This window comes from Haliaeetus leucocephalus, unplaced genomic scaffold (genome assembly GCF_000737465.1).
Source record: "Haliaeetus leucocephalus isolate CR32 unplaced genomic scaffold, Haliaeetus_leucocephalus-4.0 Scaffold255, whole genome shotgun sequence".
In the NCBI taxonomy this organism is placed as follows: Eukaryota; Metazoa; Chordata; class Aves; order Accipitriformes; family Accipitridae; genus Haliaeetus; species Haliaeetus leucocephalus.
Genome location: NW_010972691.1, coordinates 41,347 through 63,428, shown reverse-complemented (window position 1 = coordinate 63,428; position 22,082 = coordinate 41,347). Strand labels below are relative to the sequence as shown.

The 22,082-nt window shown below is 43.0% G+C and overlaps 1 protein-coding gene across 1 annotated transcript in view; it reads left to right on the top strand.

The window, feature by feature from the left end:
- ELL2 (elongation factor, RNA polymerase II, 2) overlaps positions 1-22,082 on the top strand; it is a 41,794-nt gene that overhangs the window by 6,195 nt on the left and 13,517 nt on the right. The window contains exons 2-4 of the mRNA XM_010568764.1: positions 4,731-4,778; positions 15,832-15,953; positions 19,325-19,488. Of these exons, the coding sequence (XP_010567066.1) occupies positions 4,731-4,778; positions 15,832-15,953; positions 19,325-19,488 (334 nt within the window). The remainder of the gene's footprint in view (positions 1-4,730; positions 4,779-15,831; positions 15,954-19,324; positions 19,489-22,082) is intronic.

The window sequence follows — 22,082 nt, the reverse complement described above, 5'->3', positions numbered from 1 at the left end:
TGTGACTGATGTGCTCGCTGGAGTGTGTACATAAGGAGGGATCCTCTGTGGCAGTGCTACGCTGTCTGGAGTAATTTAAGGGACTTCATCAGTGCAGGTAGTCTTTCCTTCCAAATGCTTTTTCCTCTCCTTGTGAGGACACCTCTGTAATTCCTCAGCATAAGTTGTGCTGATACATGCTCTGAATTGACGAATGACATTTGTGGGCTCAGTTGGCGGCTCCAAGCCCCAAGGCAGGGAAGAGAAGCTGCTGAAAGGAGGAGGAGGGGAGAGGGGAAATCCTTAGGATGGCATTGCCAGACAACACTGGTATCTTGTTCTAGCCTCCTCCTACATAATACATTGCACTTTAAAAATTATCGAAGCATATGAAAAACTTTATTACACATCACAATCTCTAATGTGCTGATACAAAGGCATCTTCTGCTTACTCTGAGTCAACGTGCCTGAAAAACAGTAGATAATTAGCTTCACATACAAGGGTGGTGCCTTATAAATATCTGAGTTATTTGCAGTGTGCCATGTGTGTGCACAGATCTCAAGTCTTGTGAGCAGATGCAGTCCCTGCCCAAAGGTTATTAAGCAAAATAGTGGACCTGGAGGAGAAAGCTCTTGAGTTTTTGCCCCCCCTGGATTAGAGATTTAAGACCTGACTGTTGCAGCTCCTCTAGCTAGTTTTTTTTTAACCAGTCCTGTGTAGGAGAACTTATTGCTTATCTTAAATAGAATCTTCAGATGCAAATGAAGAGTAATTACTTAAATGAAGTGTGCCTGGAGCTGTTTGTAGCTTGGGTTTCAGCTGAGTTGACACCAGATTATTCCTACTCCTTAGTGAGGTGATGCATGTGTTGCTCCAGCTGTTCTGGGCGCTAACAGCTTTTCCAGGATCACTTCCTTGGATTAACTAGGTGGGACTCTAGAGTTTATGCCCTAGGTGTGGGATTGTAAGGTTTTCAAGTTTGCACTGTTCCAGAAGTTTTGGGCTGAACTGGCCAAACTGGTGAGAGCAGACTGGGACAAGGGGTCAGCTCACATGTTAGGTAAGAGATGAGATTGGCACCGGAGGAATGATGTGCAGAAGTGGGTCTGGCTTAGTGGTGGCTCTTCAGGGTGGAAGCAAGTCCACCTCTGATTTCCCGAGTCAATCCTGGAGTCAGTTTCACTTAACATGTTCTGCAGTGGCTTGGAGAAGGTATTGAGATGTCAAAGCTTGGAGGTGATGCTTGGATTTTTCAGGTGATCAGAAAGTGATGCTGAGTTGGTCTGGAAAGATCTTGCCAAGCTGGATCGGTGCCAACAAAGGTGGCATATGGTTTTCACCACAGGTAAGGTAACATGTAGGGGAAAAACAAGCTCTGCATGACATGAAACTCGGAACGGGCAGTTGCAACTACAGAATAAGAGATATTGGAGTTGCTATTTCCAGTACTCGGAAATCATTTGTTCAGCGTGCATCATCAGCCAGAAAAGCTAGCAAAGAGCCAGGTACCATCTGGGAGGGCATTAAGGGTGATAGAGAGGGTCCCTTTGGTGCTGTGTAAAGTTCTTGGGCACCCACATTTTGAGTCCCCTGTGCAATCCTGGTTTGTGAGGGATGTGAGGGAGGAGAGCTGTCCTCTGCTTGCTCTCTCCAATTGTAGCAGCTGCCTTGCAAGGAGAGACCATGGAGCCTGGGGCTCTCCGCTGGGGAGTGAAGGATACAGGGCTGCGGCTCAAGGAATCGTAGGTGACGTGACAGTAGAGCTGATACTGCCCATGTCTTGCAATACTGGAGGGAGAGGGCAGCTGATGGAACCAGCAGATAAAGGAAAGCAGGTGGGTCTGTTCACCTGTTGGATGGTGGACTTCTGCACCTTGCTCTCATAGGAGGCTGGGGGCAGGCAGTTGCAGGGAGTTTGGGCAGGGACTACACTAATTTGTGGACAGCAAGTGTGTAAATGGCCGCAGAACAGGAGTAATGAGGGATGCACCTTCTAACACCCCTAATAAGGGCAGGTGGTAGGGAAGTACAAGGGGAATGGGCATCGAAAGTGGTGAGGCTCCTGGTCTTCTGCAGAGAGCCACTTCTCTAAAGCTTCGTGCTCTTTGCTGCAAGAAAAGAAATGCAGGAAAGCTGGGTGATCCTGGGGGAGCAGAGGGAAGGGGGGTTTGGAGAAGTGCTTCCTGCGTTTGAGTTGAAGCCTGAGGTCCATGTGGTGGTAGTTCAGAGCAGTCAGCTTGTTGGATGCGGGGCTTGACAGAAAGTTTGGCTGGAGGGCCAAGGTCCCCTGCCCCACTCCCTGCCACAGCATCCTGCTGCTCCAGACCACCTGCCAGCGGGTAGGTGTGACCTTTCTGCTTGATGCCGTGCTAAATTCAGATTTTTTTTAAAATTGCATTTCCTCACACTGAAGCAGGGGAGGTGACTGGTACACGAGCATGGTTTCTCCAGCTCGAAAACCAGCTTCTGTCAAATTCTGTGAACCATTGCAAGAAGGTGGTGGCTGCTGCGTGGTCCTATGCAATTATTGCATCAGGGTTTTGTGAATTGTCTTCGTACATTAATTTCTCTGTGGAGCACTAAACTTCATTCTGGAAAACCCCAGACAAGGGTTAGGATTTGTAATTGTGTGCCAGAGTTTGCATATGTAACCTGTTGCATGTTTTTTAAATGAGTTTACTTGTATGTGCTGATTAAGTGGACAGGTCCATTACTAATGTCAAACTTGGCTGACTTCTAAAAGTTTTAGGCTTTAAGTCAGAAGGTTTGTGGAGCAGACAAATATGCAGCGAGCCATTTCAGGGCCTAAGGTTGTATGTGTTGTTGGCTGCTGCATAACTTGAAATAGTGTATATAAGCCTCAGATCAAACAAGTGTAGTCATTTTTAAAGACCCCACCGCCAATTCGTGTGGGAACTCCAGCTCTTCAGTGGTATTATTTCTACCTGACCCCCTCTCTGGGACTTTGCGTCGTTGGGTGATGCTCACAGGTGACGTTGAGCACCGGTGAGGCTCAGCTTCATCATGCACTCCTCTTGCCTGCCCTCGGCCGGCTCCAGCACTCTCTGACACCCGCATGAGCAGGTTCAGCTCATTGCCAAGCCCAGCGTGGGGAGTTTTCTGCTGGATGAGTGAGATGGATTTTATTGCAGAAGGGCAAGACAAGTGCAAGTGAAGGAGGAGGAACCTGTGGCTGGAGGGAGGAGAGGACAGGGGTTGAATCTAACTTGCCTTTCCAGTGATGCCAAGTCCTGAATGGCACCTAAACTTTAAGTCCATAAGCACTTGCTGTTGCTGGCATAAAGTCTGTATTAGTCAGGATTTCATCCTTTGGTGCAACTTGTTTAGTGTAAGTGTTTGCAGTGTGTTGGCAAACTCCCTGTAACACCCTGTGGACAAAGCCTAGCAAATTGAGCTAGTCAGCATAGCTGCCCTATGTTTTTGTGTCCAGCAGCATAATTTCAGGATTCAGTAAAGCTGAGCAAAGTCAGCATTGCTGCTAAAATGGGATATTCTTATCAGTGGGCTCCTGCTGGCACTAGTGGTGTTGCTGTTTGGGCTGTGTCGAGGAGCAGATCTGACCAGAAGCCAGCCTGTGACAGAAAAGTAGTTTCTAGCTAGCAAGCTCCTTGATTTTTTAATATTTCTTTTTTTTTTCCCCTTAACATTTGCAAGTCTTCATGGACTGCGGTGTCAGCACAGCAGCAGTGCAGGACACTTCCATCTTCGCAGGTCAGGAACAGTCTGCGCTTGGTGCTGTGAAATGATAGAGACAAGGCTCAGGTGGCTTTTGTTATTTTTGGCCATATTGTGTATTTCCCTTGGCAGATATGTAGCTGAAGAAGTGAGGATTGTTTGGGGGAGCTCAGAAGTTTTTTGGAGCCAGTTTGATTGTGCTGCATGTCTTTTTGTCTTTAAGACATGTGCTAGCTGAAGTTAATTAGCTCAAGTTACGAGTGTAAGAGCAGAAGAGGGGTGCTATTCCCTGCCTTCCTGAGGACAGCCGGGCTGTCCACACTGCTGGGAGCAACCCAAAAGATGCTGTGGTGGGAAGCTTGGTTTCCAGTGTTGCAAGAACTCCTGGCAGTACTGGTGGGTGCATGGGGGTCCGGGCAAAGAGCAGGTCATCTGTGACACTGGGAAGCGATGGGGGCCTGAGCGTTGTCCTAATGAGGAAAGCCATCGTTAGAAAGACTTTTTGAGTAGGCAGGTTGCCTTTGTTAATCATGCATCTTGAGCTGATACCCAGAACTCAAGTACATGTGAAAATGCTGTTATTGAATAGTCTTTTTGGAAACTAAGCCAATGCCAATCTGTAAGCAACCAGGGTAGCAGGGCAGGGCTTGAGAGGGGGGAAGCACACTGTGTTGGACTCCCACATTCAACGGTACTTCGGGCAGAAGAGGGGTTGGTTTTCCTTTCACTGCCAGCAGATACTGCTGTACAACTTTCAAAATTTTCTCAGTATCCCGATGGCACGCCATTGTCCTTGCTAAGCACAATAAAGCATCGGTTCTTGGGCTCCTTGGTGCTGAGTGGAGGGAACCCTGGGTGCTGCGAGGAGCCTGGACCTGCTGCTGAAGCCCTGGTCACTGCTGCCCGGTGGCATCTGCATCTTGGTATGGGCATGAGGAGCCTTACGGTTTGCTGTGGGATCATCCACCTTCTCTTTCTGCAGCGAATTAACTTCTGTCGGAGCGCAAAGATTTGTCATTTTGCTTACATTCTACTTATTTTCTTTCTCTTGTAGGATCGTGTTTCTTCTCAACCTTCAATTCAATTTAAAGGATCCCAAGGGGTGAGTATTTTGTACTCTTGTTATATTGCAAAATAAATGGAGTGTAGATTAACCACTTTCACTTATTTAAAAAAAAAAAATCCTACAGACATTGTTAAGATCTGCTTAATACCAGATATGTTTCATTGTGTATTTACTTGAAAGTTGTAGCTGAAAGTGGAAGAGAATCATGCTTTAGGTATGCTTCTTTTTTATCTTATTTTTGTCACTTTTTAGCCTAAATTTGAAAGCCATGGAAATAAGTTGTAAGTCATCAACTGAGCAGTGCAAATTTAATATTTTTTAAATAGATGTTAAACAGTTGGTTTCAAGGTGCGAAGCAGAACTGCAGTTTTGAGGGGTGGGGTTTTGCATACCACAGACTACTGATGGTTCTTGACCCTTTTCTGAAACTAATAAAACAGAGTATTTCAAGCTTCTTGGAAGAGTTGAAGGAAAATATGAGGAAATGTGGCCTCCTAATGGCCACAGGTCCTGTTAAACAATCAGTCAGTGGGGCAAATTGGAGAACTAAAGATGAAGGTAACATTAAAATACAGGCTATGATCTCTAAGTAGAATGATTTAAGGTTTTAGGTTTAATATTTAAACTTTAAGGGATGGCTAAAGTCTCATTTTTAAAGACTGACGTATGGATTGTGCTTTTTATGCTGTTAAACTTAATTCAGATCCATTAACTGATCCAGTTTTCATGTAGCTGTGTGGCGCTGGTGTATAAATAGCCGGGAAGGGGCAAGAGAAGGATGAGTAAGGTCTTTATGCTGGTGTGAAGAGGTACTCCCGCCCACAGCTGTGAAACTAGAGTCCTGGTCCAGCATCAGTTTGGCTGAAGGGTGCTCGGATGCTGGGAGAATCATATCTATAACTAAGCTACTTGTGCAGACAAAAGTCTCTTAACTGCACTTGTAAGAAAATCCTTTATCATTATAGCTTATTCGCAATTTAAACCATACTGGCAAATATTTAAACTACACTGGTGAAAGAGTTTCCGTACTCAAATGAATAACCATCTTAGTTGAGAGTCAGCCAAAATAGCTGTACCAGGAGAGAGTGGCTGGGAGCACAGATCAAATTAAATTTGTGCTGCCATCAAGAGGGAAGTTGCACTTGCTAATCTGGCTGGGAAGTAATCCAGTAAAACAGACTGGCCAGCCCCACTGATTAGCTTCCTGGCCTGCCGGCTGTGGCAGCAGGCACATGAGTGCTGCAAGGAATGGAGCAGGAGCCGAGTTCAAAATAAGCTCTCAGAGTATAAATAATTAACCTAGCTGTTAATCTGAAGTTCTGCAAGTAGTATGCTGTGAAAGAAAAATTACCAGGATGCTTTATTTACCCTGCACCCTCTCTTTCTCTGCAAAAGTTCATGTGCTGCTTTCTCCCATGCTCTCTAGTAGCAGTTTTAAAGCAGTAGTATGTGAGGTTTGAGATGTTACTAAGCTGGGAGAGACTTTGTTTCTCAGCTGTAAAAAGTCTTGGGGTTCTACCAAAAGCTGTCAAAATCTGGGGGTCACAAGACTGCTGAAGAGCCAAATGTTAACTTACAATGCTATCACCCTTGTTTCTATTAAAAAGTTAATCCAGGTATGTAGTTTTTGATTATGAAACTCAACAGTAAGGTCTGCTTCCATGCTCTATGGGGTGGAAACATCTGCAGGGACTTGGCTGCTTGCTGCAGAAGCAATAATCTCTTATGGTACTTTTCAGATCTGTCCATAATTAAGGAAATGCAAACTAAGGAATTTATTGCAGGAGATTCCTAGATTCTAAGTCTTTGCAATAGGGAGAGAAATTTAAGGTAATTAAGGCAGGTGGTAACTTAAAACAGGACATTTACTACTTTATATACAGTGGGAGAGAAATGGTTAGCTTGTTATTTGTGTATATTGTGCAGCCATGTTCTGAGTATTTCCAGAGTACACAAATTGCATGGCAGAGGACTGACCTGGCCCTTTGAAAAGCCTGCCTTCCTCTTCTGGACTGGTTTCCCGTAGGAGGTCTCCGGAGTGAAGAGTGTTCAAGGTGTATTTGTCAGTGCCAAGGCGTTGCAGGTTACCTATGACAGCAAGATGTTTCCTTAAATGCTGCTGAAAGCAAATAGTAATTTTCTTTGTCTCCTGAGAGTACTTCCTCTGCAATTCAGGCAACTCTCTAACTCCCAGCTGAGGATAAAATACTAGCATTACAAAAAAAAAAGCTTTTGTTTGTTTGTTTGTTTGTTTTAAATATGCCATCTCTAGTTGCACACATTCTTGTCCCAGGCCTATGTGGCTGATGGGAAGGGCTGGAGTGCAGAAATAAAAGGAGCTTTCTGGCTTCGGGTGGTCTAGAGTTGCATTAGATGTGGGAACTGAGCAAAGGAGCCTTACACTAGAAGAGGCAAGGGAGGAGCTTTTATTTCATGTATATGTTTAACAAGAGGCTAAGATTGGTGTTAGAGGGGTTCTGCAGTCACTTTGCCAAAAAAGAAAAGCAAGCTTCATTTTCTTCTCTTGTACAGTAGGGTTGCTCTGAAGGGATCTGAAAAGTGTTGGAAGTACATAGATGGTGTCAGAAGGCACAATAGCAAATCCAGTGGTGCCGTAAGATGGTTTGCATTCAGTGTGATAATAAATCATCTCTGTGTGCTGCATAGTTAGCCTCTAGATGCTGCTCTTCAGTACAAGAACCGCTGAAGCTGCACTGGAACAGTTTGCACAAAACACAGCTAAGAACTCTGAGATTTGTGAATTCATAAAATATCTGTGATTGTTAAAACAAACTTTTGCACCAGAGCACAAGTCAGCCCCTGGGAGGGAGAACTTTTCCTCCTGGAACAACTTACTCCCAAACACTCTGGATGATAACGTCTGCTGGTGGCTGAGAGAGCTGGAGGACACTGAAGGACTGCAAGAAGTGGATCATTACAGTGATTCAGATTAATTTTTAAGAAATAGCTTGTAATTAAACACCTAGGCAGCCTGGAGAATGTAGCAGCTGTGCTGTGCTAGATACAATAGCCCTGAGGCAGGTGAATATTGGCAATTAACTTGTAACACAGTAGGGATACCTTTAAAAAAAAAAAAGTCCAATTATAGTCCAATGTACTTCTGTAGAGGTAATTTTTCAAACAACCCTGCTTTCTCTGCTATGGCTTCCCTCCTGTATTTTTAACTTTCTCTGCTGTGTCCTGCAACTTGCAAATACATTTCTTATACAGAGACAAATTTGCAAAGTGTGCACCGTACCCACAGCTGGCGACCTCGATCTCCTGCTGCGACGCACGTGCCTCCAGCTGCTGTGGGGCAGCCGCTGCGAGCTCACCTTCGTCCAGTGAGCGTACAAAACCAGTCGCCCGCTTGGGGGAATTCAGCAGTATGCTGAATCTTTGGGCTCCAGTTTAGGGACAGTTGTTGCCTGCCTTGTTTTCTGTCCCTCTGCAAACCTTTGGTCCTTGCGCTGGAGGAAGGTGCAGCAGTGTGGGTGTCAGGGACAGCAGTCGCAGCCCCCAGCTGAGGAGCTTTTCTGCAGCAGGTTGGTGACAAATTCCTGCTGGGTGGCAATGAAACCAGCACGGTGCCCAACACTCAGGTTCACACGGGTGAGCTGGTGCGTGAAGGTGAGCTGCATGGATTTGTGGGAGCAGATATTAAGTTCTTAGAAAAACTGCTTATTAAGCAGACTTTGTTCTTAGAAAAAAGGCCAGAGAGAAAGAAGGAAGGAGGGGCGAGAAGACTGAAACTAAAAGAAAGTCTTCTCCCTTAAGATTACCCATTTGTCTACATGTCAACATAATCAGTAAAATGTATGTATTTGAAATGGTTTTTGTGTAGTAAAATATTTAATATTTTTTGCAAGGCAGCCACATGTAGTCACATGATTTCTGTAGAAAGGCATCTTAATTTCCTTCTTGAAAGGGACATTGGGCACATTCTGTAGTATAGGTCTAATGAAGGAGGAGGAGGAGGAGGTTTAGTCCTTGAAGGAAGCAGCATTTTGCAAAAAGAATTCTAGTATTAAAATGAAAACAAATCAGTGCTGAGATTTTTCTCACATTTAAGAGCAGTTTTTTGAAGTTTCAAATTGGTCAAGTAGGTTTCTGGAGTACTTTTGTCTCCTTGAAGGTGCAGGCTGGACATCTACATTAACACAGACAAAGAAACAAAGTTTTAAGCTTGGGAGCAAGCTCACCTGGGCAGAAGCCACTGTAGCAAAGATCCAAATCATACTATGGCAAAAATTGTCCCTCTTGGGATTTGTAAATGTGGAAGTTACATGAAACATGGCAGAGTGTCCCTGCTAAGCAAAGCAGTGCCTTTCCTCAGTAGCAGGGGTTTGCCTCTTGGCAAATAAAGTGTTGCTCTAAAGAAACTGTGAGTAAGCTCCAGAAAATGGATTAATTGGAAATGTCTCTCAAAAAAAAATAGTAAGAGCTTAGCTTGGAGGGCCCTGCAACTGTTAATTTTTAAATCCTTTAATCCTGTTGTAGACACTTGTGGTGTGAGCTGGGCAGTGGTGTGGATGCCTGCATGGGGCAGGAAGCAGATTCCAGCTCAAGCTTGTGAGCTACCAACTCTTAGCCTTAAAAGTAAGTCTTTGAGGGAAAACTACTGGTGAGATGGTAGGGTTGGAACGATTCTGAGAAGAGACAAAGGAGAGAGAGGACTTGAATGCATCTGCTGAGCGGAAGCACCTAAAAATACAGTGCTCATGTCAACCTGATGACGTGATGCTGTTACTGTGGAAGAACAAGAGGAGAGTGGGTAGAAGTGTTCAGAAAGAGAAGAGATTAAGTGACTCAGGCTCAGAGAGCAAAATACATCTGGCCTGATTTGAGGGTACAATAACAGCACACGGTATCAGCGTGAATGATGGAAAGGAGGAGGATGGAAGCGACAAAAAGCTATGAGCCAGAGAAATTTGAGTGAGTCCACACAGGAACTTCAGAAGAAAATTACGAAAACTGTTCTTACGTTACAGAGCCAATGAGGATATGTCAGAAAGAGAGGGTAATGATAGATCCAGAAATCAATTACCAAGAGGAAGAGATTAAAGTCAAGGGTCTGAGTTATTCTAGTGGATATTCTCTATTACTAAATTCATTAGATGGTAAGAAATTACAAGCCAGTTTGAGGATGTAGAATTTGAAATGACATTTTAAAGTAGGCTGCAGAGGGTCAAGAGCCCTTGACGCTCATCCTGAGGTGCTCCAGCCTGGCTGGTGGTGACACACAAAGCCAAAGCACAGCATGCCGTTCTGCGTGCACGTGAGACCAGTGTGCTGGTGCATGCTTGAGGGTCTGCAGCTGTGGGGTGTGCTGGGAGAACTCCCTCTGCAAAGGGGTGAAAGGCAGGAACAGGGTACCCGTGGGTGCCACAAAGCATGCTTGTGTTAACACCCTCATCTGCCTGGCTTTCCCCAGGTCACACAGGTGCTTGACTGGAACTTGCCAGCATTCATCCGAGTGTGTTTTAAGTCTTGACTTTTTTCTTGTCAGTTAAAGGTGGAAGCTTGTTTTCATTTGAGAAGATTTAGAAGTACTCTTTCCATTCTTTTGTTTCCAAATGGCTTGCGGTAAGAAAACTTTACCATTTTAACCCAAAGTCTCAAATTTCAAAAGCATAAAAATTTTAAGACATAACCTCTACAGAACATTGTTCTTCCACTTCTGTTTTCTGTATCCTCTGCTAAGACTTTTTTAAATTCAAGAGGACCCTGTACCAACTCAGTCCATCCTTCCTGGGATTTGCTTTAGCATATCCAAGCTGGCATCTGCATGAGTGTCACTGTATATAGGTAAATAAATAGGTTTGGTGTCCTCACTGTCCTGTGCACTGCTATACTTACAGACACTTCTATGCCCTTTGGGGCTAAATCTAACTGCAACAATGAAGTTGTTGATTTGTGTTTTAGCTAGTGATGCTCTAGGAAAGGAGGACCCTTCTGCAAATGCCATTGCTGTACATTTGCTGCAGTGATGTTTTTCATGCAGATGGCCTAGAAGAAAACTTTTTTTTTTTAATTTCTTCTGTAGTTTTCTGCAAGGCTAGCCCTAGCTCTCTGCATCCATGTGGGACTGGCACAGTCAAATGCCCTGGCTGGCCCAGGGAAAGCAGCAAGAACATGCTTGTGGAGCCAGGCTTCTTGCTAGCAGTCGCCCATTAGGTTAGCTTTGCTGTGTTTTAAGAGCACACCTTGTCATATTAAACTGACACTAGTGTTGTTAAAAGTCTGTCCTAATACTTGTGTCCTAAAAAGTCACATCACCACTGGAGAGTCAGGCACTTGAAAAGCAGGAGGTCCCATATCATATCATCCACTACATAACTCGGGTGAAATATCTGCCCGTGAGGGAAGATTCTGGGGGTTGATTAAATTTGTCTTTGAATTGTGTGCAAACACAGATTAAATTGTTTTCTCTATGAAAGCTTAGAGCAGAGGCAGAAAGAGCAAATTTCCTGCAGCTGCCATCAATTAAGAATGATCTGCTCAGACACTCCTGTCTTTTCCACGTGGATCCAGAAAACAGGCTTTCTACATCTCCATTAGCCTAGGGAGATGCATTTGACATTGGTGGTAAAACTTCCTGCATGCTTCTGTTAAAATAATGCAAATTCTGTAGGCTAAACAAGCAACTACTCAGTTTCCAGAACTGGAAAATAACTTCTGACACTGCCTTTTTTACACATCACCTTTGACAAAGCCTATTAAATAGTGGATTCACTGAAGACAGGGTGGGGGGTTAACTTTCTTTTGCTTAAACGGGAAAGGACAAAGGTGATGATACAGATGGTAAAGCGATGTGAGAAGGCAGCTGTGAACTAATGTGGAGAGGAAATGTAGGAGAGGCTTTGGAACAAACAACTGGTCACTACAGAGCAGAAAATTTGGTCAAGCCTGGTGGGGAAAACTGAGCATTCGCCTGTCCATGCCTTAGGTGCCTCTTAGGTTGTTTTTTCCCATTTAGTGCCTGTGTTCTCCCAACACTGTTTCCTGGCCGTTCAGGAGAAGCACTTGTGGGTGGTACTGGTAACATTGCAGGGATGCTAAAACTTTCAGGGATGAATGGATGTTATGTACCACGTTGTAAATCCTCATCCGCAACTTATCTGTGTTATCTTATGAAACAGACCGGTGATATTCTTTGAGTGTTTATGTTTAAAGAGACGTATTAAGGCTGGAGCTGGGTGTTAGCTGAAACTGGGTCACTTCTCTGAAGGATGCTGAGCGGCAAGAAGGCAGTGGGAAGAGCAGTGAGGGCTGCACTTGTTGGGTGGGATATATGGGGGAGCTGGCACAAGGCTTAGCACAGCTGCCTATGTGGATGTGTTTTCTGGCAGTGGAGAGAGTATTTCATGTGACGGGCCTCTTGCATAAATGGGGAAAGAAGTATGTGCAAGGATAAATCGTTTCAGGCATGCGAGGAGAAAAACGATGCCCTGCCTTCCTGTGCTACTATGTGTTCTGGGAAATATATAGGCTGCAGACTTGCCAACTCAGACCAGTTAGTTAACGTGTTTGAAGTTGGGCAATGTTAGGGGCAAGATGCGTGGTTCATTTTATTAGGATGGTGCCTAAATGAGGGGGAGAGATTGTTGTGAACTGTGTTCTCATACACCTGCTTTCAAGGTGGCCTCTTCCCTTGTCTGAACATGACCAGGGTGACTCATTGGATAAGGTGTGCAAACATGCAGCTTCTCTTCAGAGCTTTCTCCTCTCCTTTCTTGCCCTATTTGGTTGGCTGCTGGTAAGGTTACAGTAAATCTAATGAAGGATTGTGGCAAGGACTTAACTCTTTCTAGAAGAAGAGTGTAGGTCAGCTGTAAATAATGGTGGGTGTTTGCTGTTCAGAAATCTCCATCTTTGCTGTAAAAGAATATAGTAAATTTCTTTTCAATGTATTGCAGACCATGTACCAGCCAGGATGCTCTTTATACATGGAAGGTTGAATACAGATCAAAAGCAGCTTCTCTGAAACAAATGTGCTGACAATGGGCTTGCAATGCTTCTTCCTGATGCAAACAAAAATTTATTTTCTATTATGGATTAATGGTGTTCCAATGTGTACTTTTTTAATACAGGCTCCTTGACCTTCTTCTGCAAGTATTGCTCAAATAGGAAAAACAAACTTTTTGCCACTATACTTATCTCAAGCTGAATGCAGTATCTTAATTCTGATTAAACCAAAAATCCTTGAACTGCCTACTGAACTTTGCAGAGCCATATAATATAAACTTACAGTGTAAAAACTGGTCTGTTTATTCAAAACAGGAGGCTTATTTGCAGAAGCTGCTGAGTCTATAAACTACTTCAAAATGTTATTTTGTCTTGCAAGATACAGAAAGAAATGGCAACTATGTCAATGGCAGTAAAACTTGATCTTAAGGGTTCGAGGTGACAGGAGTTTTTGCAAACCCAGGTGTTGTCAGCAAGTTTATCCTGTTCAAGTATTGCCTCCTCTGGGCTGCTGAAAATGTGTTAGTATCCTAGGAACACTTTCTAGACTGCATATTGCCTAGCAAGAGCCCCATGCTTTAAAAGAGTGCCTCTGTAAGGTAAGTTTACTTGATTTGTCAGGGAATGAGGTAATCTTTGCAAAGAAGCAAGGAGGGAGCCTTGAAATCTCTTCAGGTCGAAGCCGATAGCTGGTATTTGGTAGAGGGCAGTGCACCAGGGCTGGGGTTTGCTCTGCACGGCCGGCTGCTGAAGCCTCCTGCTTCTCTGGAGCAGCGGTGTGCGATGTGGTGGTGGAAGGGGGCAAGCAATGGTGGAAACCTCTGGCGAGCCAGAAAGTGGATCAAGGGCAGCAGCTCCTGTGTGCAAGTTTCACATCATGGTCCTGCAGTTAAACCTGCTGTTTCTTGTTGCTGTAGTCGCATCAGTGTGCCCCAGTAGTGCAAAAGCATGATCCTGCAGGCTTGTGTTGGTTGGATGTTCAGCTGTAACCTGCAGATCATTTTCTGTACAGGTGCTGCCCTGTGTGGGGTTTTTACTTCAAACTGAGGTACCTTGCACAGCCTCTTTTGAAGGCTATTATACACCTATTTTCAGACCTCCATCCCAGTTTTTCAAGACTGCTGTGAATTTTAACTTCATCCTCATGCATTTTGTCCCTGCCAGCTTTATGTTACCTCCAGATTCAATAATTATTCTCCATTCTGTGTCATAAATGTGTGGGCTTTCACTTTTGAACCATAATACAGGAAATAAGCTCTGATTTAATTGCATTTAATATAACTTAAAATGCATTTTTTTCCCTTGGAGCTTGTCCTAAGCTGAACTTATTTTGAGCAAATCTTTTTTTTCCGTTGATCAGCCTGAAGAATGTATATGCATGAAATCACCTTAAACATTAGGAATTTCTGTACCTTAATATCTGTATTTAAAATTCTGGAAGAATTGCTGTATTAAAGCATAGAGTGGCTCAATGTGGTTTTATGCAACAACATGAAGACAGAAGCTGGCCTTAGAGCACATTTAAAAACATGCTTGTTGCTGTTCCAAGCATACACAGCAACATTACCTGCTTCCTTTTTCTAGGCTGTATGTATTGAGGGCTGGCCTTAGATTGATCATAGAATATATTTGTTCATTTTCCAAAAAGTATGTCGGGCTAAAAAACATTACCTCTTCTACAGTGGGTTGAGTTCAAATTGTCAGATTCACGCATACACAGCTGCTGTATTTGTAGTAAAACCAGTATGCTGAAACATTCTATCAGTGGTAGTTAATTTTATAGAATGTAGATGAATTTTAGTGTCATTTGGGCCCCTGTGGTCTTCTTAGGTTGATGGTTACTCTGTAGCAACCTTCATAATCATTAAAAGGTAAAGCTGCATATATAATCCAAGCTTATGTGTTTGGTAACTTACCTGATTTATTTCCATTCTTATATAAAATGCACAGATTGCTCTTTTAGGCATACTAGTACTTGAAGCTTAAGTAAAAGAATATGGTGTTCAGGTGACTTGTCTTTCTCCTGCATGTCCAGTCACTGTCCCAAGCTGTTCGTAAGCTCTGCCAGTACTGACAATTAAAATACAAATGATAATGGAATTGTTTTGTAGCAGCACTTTGACACACAAATGACATTGACATTTATGAAGACTGGCCAGTTTCACAAGCACAGAATTGAGATAAAGATTTCTAAGGGGCTGTTGAATATTGCTTTTACATGTCTACCTTTGTCAGCTGTATTTAATATTCCATTAAAAATTCAAGGAAATTTCAGAAGAATAGCTTTTTAGATTTACTGCAAGCTAATTTTACCTTCAGAATAAAGTAGTTGGATGGCAGTAGTTTTTGTGTGCTTTGGCATTGTTTTGTATAGCAGCACACTGAAAAATGTGCTTATGCTAATAAACATTTTAATGATTTCTCATATTTACATTTTTAAGCTCCAGCAGAATGCAGCACATTCTGTGCTAAATGACTAGTTCAGCCAAGGAAATCAAGTTTTGTTACGTCTGACTAAACTTACAAAAAACTATTTACATTTCACATTTATGCAAATAATTGCATCTAGAGCTGAGTAAAAGAAAAAAGGCTTTTAGCGCCTGTTGGAGTTGAAATTTATCTTTTATAGTTTAGGAAGTTTTTCTCTTATAATTTGGATGTTGCTGGTTTTTTACCTTCTTGGAGCCAACTCCTGTACGTGCTTCGTTAGGACTGAATAAATCACAAAGTCAGGGCAGTGACCAATGTGGAAAGAGCAAATTGCTCTCCTCTGTTTTGTTAGCTGAGCTTCGGTCCGTTTGATTATACTCAGGCGCTTGCATTTGAAGTTAAGCACGTGCATATTAATTCCACTAAATGGGAAAGGATGACTTGCTACTTGAATGCTTTGCTGAATTAGAGGCTGAGCAACTGTCACTTTTCCAGTTACTGCTGTGACAGACACGTAGCCAGCGCTACTTTCAGAGGGAGAATTGTGCCAAAGCAGTCTCTTTAGTGACATCATTGAAATCATATCAAAACTTTCAAAATACAGTTTCCCATTTAAAATTATGGTCCTAGTTAATTGCGAGCAAAGGAGTGTAGATTGAAGTTTTTACATGAACTTTTTTTTTCCTTTTAGCTTATTAAAATTCCCAGAGTTGATCTGCCAAATGAACAGCATACATTTAACTTCTACTTGTCAGATGTTGGCAAAGATAATCCTCAGGGAAGCTTTGACTGTATCCAGCAAACAGACTCAAGGTAAGTTTTACTTAACGTTTTCTTTCATGGCAAATTTAAGTAGATTCTGTGGCTTTGAGCATATAGCGAAAACCTTTAGCAGAAGTATGGTCCTAGTAATGAGCTGCAGTAGAAAATTAATTCCTAGCAATAGCATGATTTCTTGCTAATTTTAAATACTTGCCTTTACATAGAATTCTTTTTGGTTTCGCTGTTGAAAAAGTAGCCTTTTGAGTACTTTTGATTCAAAGAAATTAACTCAATAGTTTGATTAACTATTAAGTAGGTATTCTTTATTGGCAGCGCTGGATGCACGGGGGATCGCTCCACCTATCGTGCACACCGTCAGGTCTAATTGTGCAGGTTAAATACATGTTCTACATACATATTCACTAGATTTCTGAGAAATGTTATACATATTCATTAGTTTTCCGGGAAACTATTAGCATATGCAAATGTCCTTTACGCAGGCGCATTGAAGGTCTCTGGTGGTCTTCAGGAGTCCTCCGGTGGTCTTCCATAGTCTTCCTCACTTGTCCGCTATTTGACCCTCCTCAGGTGATTCTGCGCAGTATGGTCTTTTACATGTTTTGATACATCAGTGCTTGTTAGTGCTCTTATTATCTAAGTTTTCATTAGTGGTGTAGAACCATATGGTTAGTTTAAGCTAAATTACCTACAAGGAAAGAACAAAGGCAGGAGTTCTTATCTTTTCCAGCCCTATCTATTCAAGCAAGGCCTCTACTTGTGCCTTCTCAACAAGATTGTAAATTCATCAAACATTTAATTAAGTTTTGTGATCGCTCATGGTTCCTTCTTGCTCATCGCTCCCAAGTACCAGTCTCTGACAGGCTTAATCCTTGACAAACACTAGTCTTTGGTATGTAAAGTTACAGAGAGACAACCATTAAGCAATTAGCAGTTCGTTCTCTATATCACTTTCTCACCTTTTAGTGCTATTTTTAAAAGCATTTGGAGCTCAGCATCATCCAAGCTAGACCAGATCCATTCTACAACCATATGTAAATATGACTATGGCTGGCAGCATGCTAGCATGCTGGCCCTGATGGATAGTTGTTTTATTTTAAGAACCACATAAGTCGGTGACCTTATCCATAATTGCATGACCATGGTGTTTCAGAACCCAAACGTAACACAGCAGCGGCTTGTCCTGGTCCTTTGAGTCAAAGTGAACAGTGTTAATGTCTACCAAAAAGGCAAGAAAATACCATGCTTTTACATTAAGTGTGCTTTAGCTTGTAGAATATTATGTTCAGCGTAGTATTAATGTAGTCCAGTGGTGTTGAATAACTGTCCCATTTGATTAACTAGGACATCACGGGCAGAGTTTGTGTATTGATCTGGGAAGCTGATAGCAAACACGTACACTGACATATGTGTCCAAAAGGTGCTGCTCAAGGTTGTCAGTCACAGGAGAGCTTCTGCCCTTGATTTCAAAACAGAGATTTGTCTAGATAGCGGGTTTTGGGAGCAATAAGAAAATGAGCTGATGTAATAGCTCTTTGCCTAACAGGAGATCTCTCAGCAACCTCATCCTTCTCTTTCTCGCCCTGCATTAGGTCTCTTCTACTGTAATACAGTCTGTCAGTGAACTCACTTAACTGACAGGACTGGCAAAAAGCCAGACAGTTTACCAGCAGACCTGGGGGAGCCTGGGGCAGTGTGGGTTTTGGGGTTTGGGAGTTTTTTGCCTTTTTTCTGTTGGTTTGTTTTTTATTAAACTGTATCTGAAAGGGGCCAGACAGCTGCCAAGGCTGGCACAAAGCAAGCGGCAGGAGTGCATGCTGAGGTGAGAGGTCCTGCCTCTGCTCCTGGCTTGCCTCTCCTGAGCATCTCTTAGGGCACTTTCTTCTTTGGGAAGGAGCACCTTCCATTGAATTAAATTGTATTTTTTTAAGTAAGATTAAATTTAAGCTGCTTTAGCTTTGAATCATTCTGAATAGCATGCCTACGTAGTTTTAATGTGGTTTTACTAATCTCTCAAATCTAATTCAGACTAGCTTTCACGACGTCCTTTGTAGCCAGCTCTCAGTTAGTGCAAAGTGCCTGCAAGGTTAATGCAAAACTTGTGTAGTGTTACATGAAGAGTCATTTAAAAAAAATAAAACCAGAAAGGGCTTCTGCAGGGTGTCTAGTCTAATTTTGTGCTCAAGGCAGGTCTAGCTTCAAAATTGGCTCGGATTTTGAAAATGCCTAGCCCAAGGAGAGGGATTATACAGTGTCTCCATTAGTCCTTGGCCATTCCTGTGGTGAAAAAGTACATAAAGGCAGTGATGTTCAAGAAAATGGGCAATGGGTAAAAGCTGTGCTTTAGGTGACATGAAGGACCTTTTTTCTGTTGTAAACGTGGTGACTTCGGAGCAAGGAATCAATACATACCTCTAGGCTATGGGCAAAACTGTAGCTGTATCATCTTGAAATATTGGGCAGTGGCTTGGTCCAGCTTTGTGACTTGCAGAAACGACGTGGTGGGACGTGAGATTCTTGACCCTTCTCGGAGCCTTGATGGGGAGGTTTTTTGGGGTGGTTAAAGTGTTTAGGGTCAGCTGAAGCCGGTGTCCTTTCTCTGGTCAGACCTGGTGCAACTGCGGGTGCCGCAGGGGGTACTCGTTAAGGGTGGTAATGATTAGGCCAATTTAAACGAAGCCACTGTTGGTCAGCCAAGGTGCCCTCCTGGCCGGGCTCCTCCATAAACACTTCCCGAAGCCCAACGCCTGACGCTATGGAGGCGACCTCACCGTCCTTCCCCTCAGGCAGGGTTTTTCCTCTCAGTGCCTCTTACCGAACACGAATCCTCAGAGAAGCGGGCGGGTGGACCCGCCAGCCCTCCTCAGCGCTGTCATATGCACAGAGCGGGCCACGGGGAGGGCGGACATCTTGGAAAGCAAGATGAGGGGGAGAGCAGGGCGCAGGCCGCGCACAGGTCTGGAGGGGAGGCTGGCTTGGCAACCGGGGGCTACCACTAGCCCAGGGCCACTGCCGGCCACCTGAGGGGGAGGAGAGGAGATGTGTCCTGAGCCGAGAGCCGGGCGGCCGGCAGAAAGCCTCCGGAGCAGGACCTGGCTGCCATTAGGGTGTCAGTGTAACTGCCTGAGTGGTCCTGGTAATTGTCATTGCAGCAGCCATCAACGCTGCCCTCAGCCTTCCTCTCAAGTACGGTTATGTGAGGAAATCGTAATTATGCAGACAGGTAAAACTGATACAATTTGGATGTGTAGAGACAATCTGAAATGCATTTGTGCCCTAGTTCGCTGTCAGAACTGAAAAACGTTTTTCTTCACCTGTTAAGACAGGTTTTAAAGTTCCTGATACAACCATACTTCTAAACCTGAACTAGTGCTTGGGCTCAACTTTTTTCAATGTTTTTGTAGTTCTGAAGCCTCGCAACTCAGTTGCCTGGGACCTATACAGAATAAAATTACAGTATGTGCAACAAGTGAGTCCTATCTGATGACCAAAGAGCGCATGACCCAGGCAGAAGAGGAGTCGCGCAATCGAAGTGCAAAGTTTATTAAACCTGGTGGACCATTTGTAGGTACGGTTGTATTTCATTTTTTACTGGATATCTGTAAGTTTTTTAAACTCAGTAATTCATCTTTTCAGCACGTATTTGGGAAAGGTGGTGTGCTCAGAGATCTCATGTGTAGGTAGCTTGCCCTCATGTTGCAGATTTGCAGCCTCCTGTTGCTACTTTTGGACATTAGTCCTTCTCTGTTCCCATATTGCTTACCTGATTAAAATTTTGACCATCGAAATGAGGGTTTTTACCACCCCATGCACTTAGATTCTCTGGTTTAGTAGCTAATGTTTTGGTTTTGTAACAGTACTTTTAAGTACCTAAATACTGTGCTAAACCATTAAGCTTAATTTGTAATCTAAAAAAATTAACATTGGGGAAGTCTCATGTACAAATTCATAAGCTTAATATGAAAAACTTTGCTTTTCACACTTGCTAATGCTGATTAAATTTTATTTATTTTATGTCGTGATCATTAATAAGCAACAATTACCACAGGACCATGTTTGTTTGGTTGTGTTTTTTTTTAAAAAAGTTAAAGTAGGGTAATGTTGGCACCTTCCCATGGATTTCATCGTTTTCCACAAAACAAAAAGCGTTTAGGAAGTATCATTCATTATTAAACAGTTCTGAGTACCGTTTCCCCGAGGAGCCTAGCACCGGCTGCAGGTAGATGCAAGGTGAGCATCCACCTTATAGGCATTCAGTGGTACAGGCAGCAGTGGTCCTGCCCACAGCAGTGAGCTGAACCAGGTACATCTGTCTTTATTACGTAGAACAGGCTCTCACTTGGCTGCAGCTGCAGCCCTCTGCCAGCACGGACATCCCTGACAGTGATTGTGCAATGCTTGCTCTGCCACAGCTTACTGCAGAGCATTTTAAGCCAGCACTGTCATGGCTTTTTGGAGATACACTTAGTTTTGTATGTGGCCTTGACGCTCAGGTAGCTTGGCATGGGTTGATACCAGGACACGGAGTTGGGACTGCTTCCCCTGTATTGTCTAAACTGCTCTTTTAATGGCAGCATGAGAGGAGCCACATGTATTTTAAAACTCCTCATGGGGGAAGTTCTATTTTACATGTCAATGGTCTGCATGATTCTTGTTGGTGGTTTAAATAGATCTTAAGTGAATATTTAACATTAAATAAATGGGTCTGAAGACTGGCAGTAGGGCAATTATGATATTTAGGGGTACTTTTGTTTCAGGCTGACATTGAGGAAGCTCAGGGAGGACAGGTCTAGTTGCTGGTAGGGCACAGGAGTGACTCTGCAACATGTTTCATGCAGTACAAATTAGGAACTCGGGTTGTTAATCATGTTAATGCTTGGTTATGTTTTCAGTTAATTTTTTTTAAGTGATTCAGTGACATGACTTTAGGAGGTGTTTTGGTTGAATGCTGCTTATACGATCAGCTGTGCTGGGGGGTTGTGTATCTACATTGGATTTAACTTGTCAAAACATTTGAAATGGGTTCAATAAGCAACTGGCAAGTTCATACTGTTCTAAAAATGTAATTGTGTGTGTTTGCACTATTAGGTTTGTTCTTAAAAAGCAGAAGGGCAAAGTCCAGGGAACATGCAGGGTGGAAAGGTTATAGAAGTTTGGCCTCCGCTGCAAAATGGAAACAAATTTTTGCTATTCCTGAGGTCGAGCAGTACATAAGCACAGCTCAGTCTCTGTGTGTCTGATAGAAGAGAACAAGCTACAGATTTTCTCACCAGTACTCATTAAGTCTCCCTCATGTACCAAACATGAGTTGCTGGTTTCAGAAGAATGCCTGGTTTGTGTCACATCCTCTGTTGGATTGCAAACAATATTTACTGCAATGATTTTCTGTAATATTCTGATAAAGCTTTTTTTTTTTTTTTTTTCTGTCGGATAGCAAATGCTATTTAAAAACGCAGAGAAGTTTGGGTCTTTTCTGGAAAACTGAGATTCAGGTTGGGTGGTGTTATTTTTAAATCCTGGATGCATCACTTGCAAGCACTTGGATTGTTCTTCCAGTTGAGAAACATGTCTTTTTATAGAGTTTGATCCAAAATGCTATGCAGGCCATGTTTTGAAACTTATCTGGCCTTGGTCCCAGGAAGTGTTAGATATTTGGTGTGTTGTTTCTGACAAACCTGGGCTTATTTAATAGGAGGGGAACATTTCAGCTTAAAATGTGGTGTAACTCAAGTGATTAACACCAAATGTTGGTAGTTGCTTTAAGCAGTGATGCAATTAATTGTGTAGAGTTGGTCTCCCTAGGGGTTAATGGGGAATCTTTTAATTAGATGAAAGACCTTTGCATCACACTTTAGAGTAGTCTTTAAAAAAAAAAAAAAAAAGAAAAAGAAAAATCCCTGATTTGGGGTATTCAGTGCTTGAGCTTATAAACTGGAAAAATAATAAAAGCACCATCTATAGAAGTAATCAGTAAAGTCTTCCTACTGCTCAATGCATCTTTACTACTTGTATTTTTATACATCTTGAAATGCTAACTAGATACAGTTTTCAACGTTTATCTGGCTTGGTAAAGTCTTTTAAATGCACTTTCTTGTGTTCTCCCAACCTCTCATGTCACTTCCCCCCCCCCCCCCTCTACGATCAGATAAAACTTGCGTGCTT